General features: G+C 51.8%; 1 protein-coding gene across 1 annotated transcript in view; it reads left to right on the top strand.

The window, feature by feature from the left end:
- Positions 1–2,500, top strand: part of itsn1 (intersectin 1 (SH3 domain protein)) — a gene marked incomplete at its 3' end in the record, with an annotated part of 104,499 nt that overhangs the window by 72,282 nt on the left and 29,717 nt on the right. Inside the window, 2 exon segments of the mRNA XM_080539321.1 lie at positions 215–336; positions 2,174–2,297. Of these exon segments, the coding sequence (XP_080395447.1) occupies positions 215–336; positions 2,174–2,297 (246 nt within the window).

Below are 2,500 nucleotides of genomic sequence, written 5' to 3'. Positions count from 1 at the left end.
ACTTTAATAACTAGATACTTTAATAACTATGGACTTTAATAACGATCTCCAAGTTATCCTGTTTAGCTAAAATCCTCGAATCATTGATGAATGACCAAGTGAAACCATCCTTCCCCCCCCCCCCCCCCCCCAGAGATCGCCCAGGTCATCGCCCCCTACAGGCCACAGGGGCGGAGCAGCTAACCATGTCTCTCTACCCCCCCCCCCCCCCCAGAGATAGCCCAGGTCATCGCCCCCTACACGGCCACAGGGGCGGAGCAGCTGACGCTGGCGCCCGGTCAGCTGATCCTCATCAGGAAGAAGAACCCTGGAGGCTGGTGGGAGGGGGAGCTGCAGGTACACACACACACACACACACACACACACACACACACACACACCCTGGAGGCTGGTGGGAGGGGGAGCTGCAGGTACACACACACACACACACACACACACACACACACACACACACACACACACACACACACCCTGGAGGCTGGTGGGAGGGGGAGCTGCAGGTACACACACACACACACACCCTGGAGGCTGGTGGGAGGGGGAGCTGCAGGTACACACACACACACACACACACACCCTGGAGGCTGGTGGGAGGGGGAGCTGCAGGTACACACACACACACACACACACCAGGGTTTCCGTTAGAAAAAAATTGTGCCGGTCAACGTGTCCGGGAAGATTTCAATTTACCGGACAAACGTGAGATATTCCGGTCATCATATTCAAATATAATATAGCTGTTTGTCGCGGTGATTAGCTGTTGTGTAGCCTATATATGCCGTTTAATGTCTATTTCTCATCCGATACGATTAGATGCGAGCTATATAATAAATATAATATAGGCTTTCATGATTCGCATGCGCGCTATGCCATGTCCAGCGCTGTGGCGCTGTGGCGGTGCCCTCACTCAAGACACAATCTGGAGCCTTAACTGCTTTCAGTAGCTCAGTCAGTCCCACATACTGATGACATGCGATGCCATTTTTTGCCATGTGAAATGCAACTTGTAGCTGAGAGTGCAGCTTATTGTTAGCCGTTTCATTAGCCTGCTCACAGTGGCCTTGCATAGCGGTTTGCTGTTGCCTCAAACTGACCGCCGATATGTGCTCACTGCACCGCCTGTGATCAGTGAGAGCCGACATTCTCATATTCGTTGCTCCTCTTGTGAATCCGTTATTCCTCCCCGATTTTTTGCACGGTGAGCAGAACATTTTTCCTTCCCCATCTAAACGCAGCCAGGGGAAAGTTTCTTTCCATTCAACTCGGAACCCTCGAGCCGCCTCCATCTCTTTACAGTCAGACTTCTCCTCAGACTCATTGTAGCTTGTGGTTTCATGAAGTCATTGTTAAGCTTACTTTGTCTTGCCATGTTTACCTCTCGCTCGCTATGGTGCGCTTTGAGCTGCAACGTTTGCAGGTTAAAAGCGCTAGCCTATACAAATACAAGTTATTATTATGGTGGCCCGCTGCGCAGGGTTGCCAGATGGGCCGGGTTATCGCCGAATGGGCTACTGGGTTTAGCGGTAATAGACTGGTTAGGCTGTATTGTCAATCCCATCTGGCAACCCTGCCGCCGCTGTTTCGCATAGGCTACACATTAGGAGTCATCATCATGCCGGCGTCAAATCATATCATAATAAAATAAATATATAGCCTATATATTCGTCTTTTTTAATATAGAAGGAATCAGAATGTGAACTTTAGCGAATTGTATTCAAATTGTGCTTAGAGGGAATTATTTTCACCGGACATTATGACCGAAGAGGTTTAAATTTGTCGGACTTCAACAAATTTTACCGGACAAAGACCGGTAATTACCGGTTAACGGAAACCCAGACACACACACCCTGGAGGCTGGTGGGAGGGGGAGCTGCAGGTACACACACACACACACACACACACACACACACACACACACACACCCTGGAGGCTGGTGGGAGGGGGAGCTGCAGGTACACACACACACACACACACACACACACACACCCTGGAGGCTGGTGGGAGGGGGAGCTGCAGGTACACACACACACACACACACACACCCTGGAGGCTGGTGGGAGGGGGAGCTGCAGGTACACACACACACACACACACACACCCTGGAGGCTGGTGGGAGGGGGAGCTGCAGGTACACACACACACAGGTCAGCTGACCTCTGACCCTCTCTCTCAGGCCCGGGGTAAGAAGCGTCAGATCGGCTGGTTTCCTGCCAACTACGTCAAGCTGCTGAGCCCCGGCACCGCCAAGACCACGCCCACTGACCCCGCCCCCCCCAAGCTGGCCCCGCCCCCCACAGGTCTGTCTGCTGCGTGTGTGAACAGTGTGTGTGTGGGTGAGTGTGTGTGTGTGTGTGTGTGTGTGTGTGTGTGTGTGAACAGTGTGATTATCTGAGTGTGTGTGTGTGTGTGTGTGTGTGATTATCTGAGTGTGTGTGTGTGTGTGTGTGTGTGTGTGTGTGATTATCTGAGTGTGTGTGTGTGTGTGTGATTATCTGAGTGT

This window comes from Nansenia antarctica (assembly GCF_963989245.1).
Source record: "Nansenia antarctica genome assembly, chromosome: 9".
NCBI classification, from domain to species: Eukaryota; Metazoa; Chordata; class Actinopteri; order Argentiniformes; family Microstomatidae; genus Nansenia; species Nansenia antarctica.
This window is presented reverse-complemented; position numbering and strand designations above follow the sequence as displayed.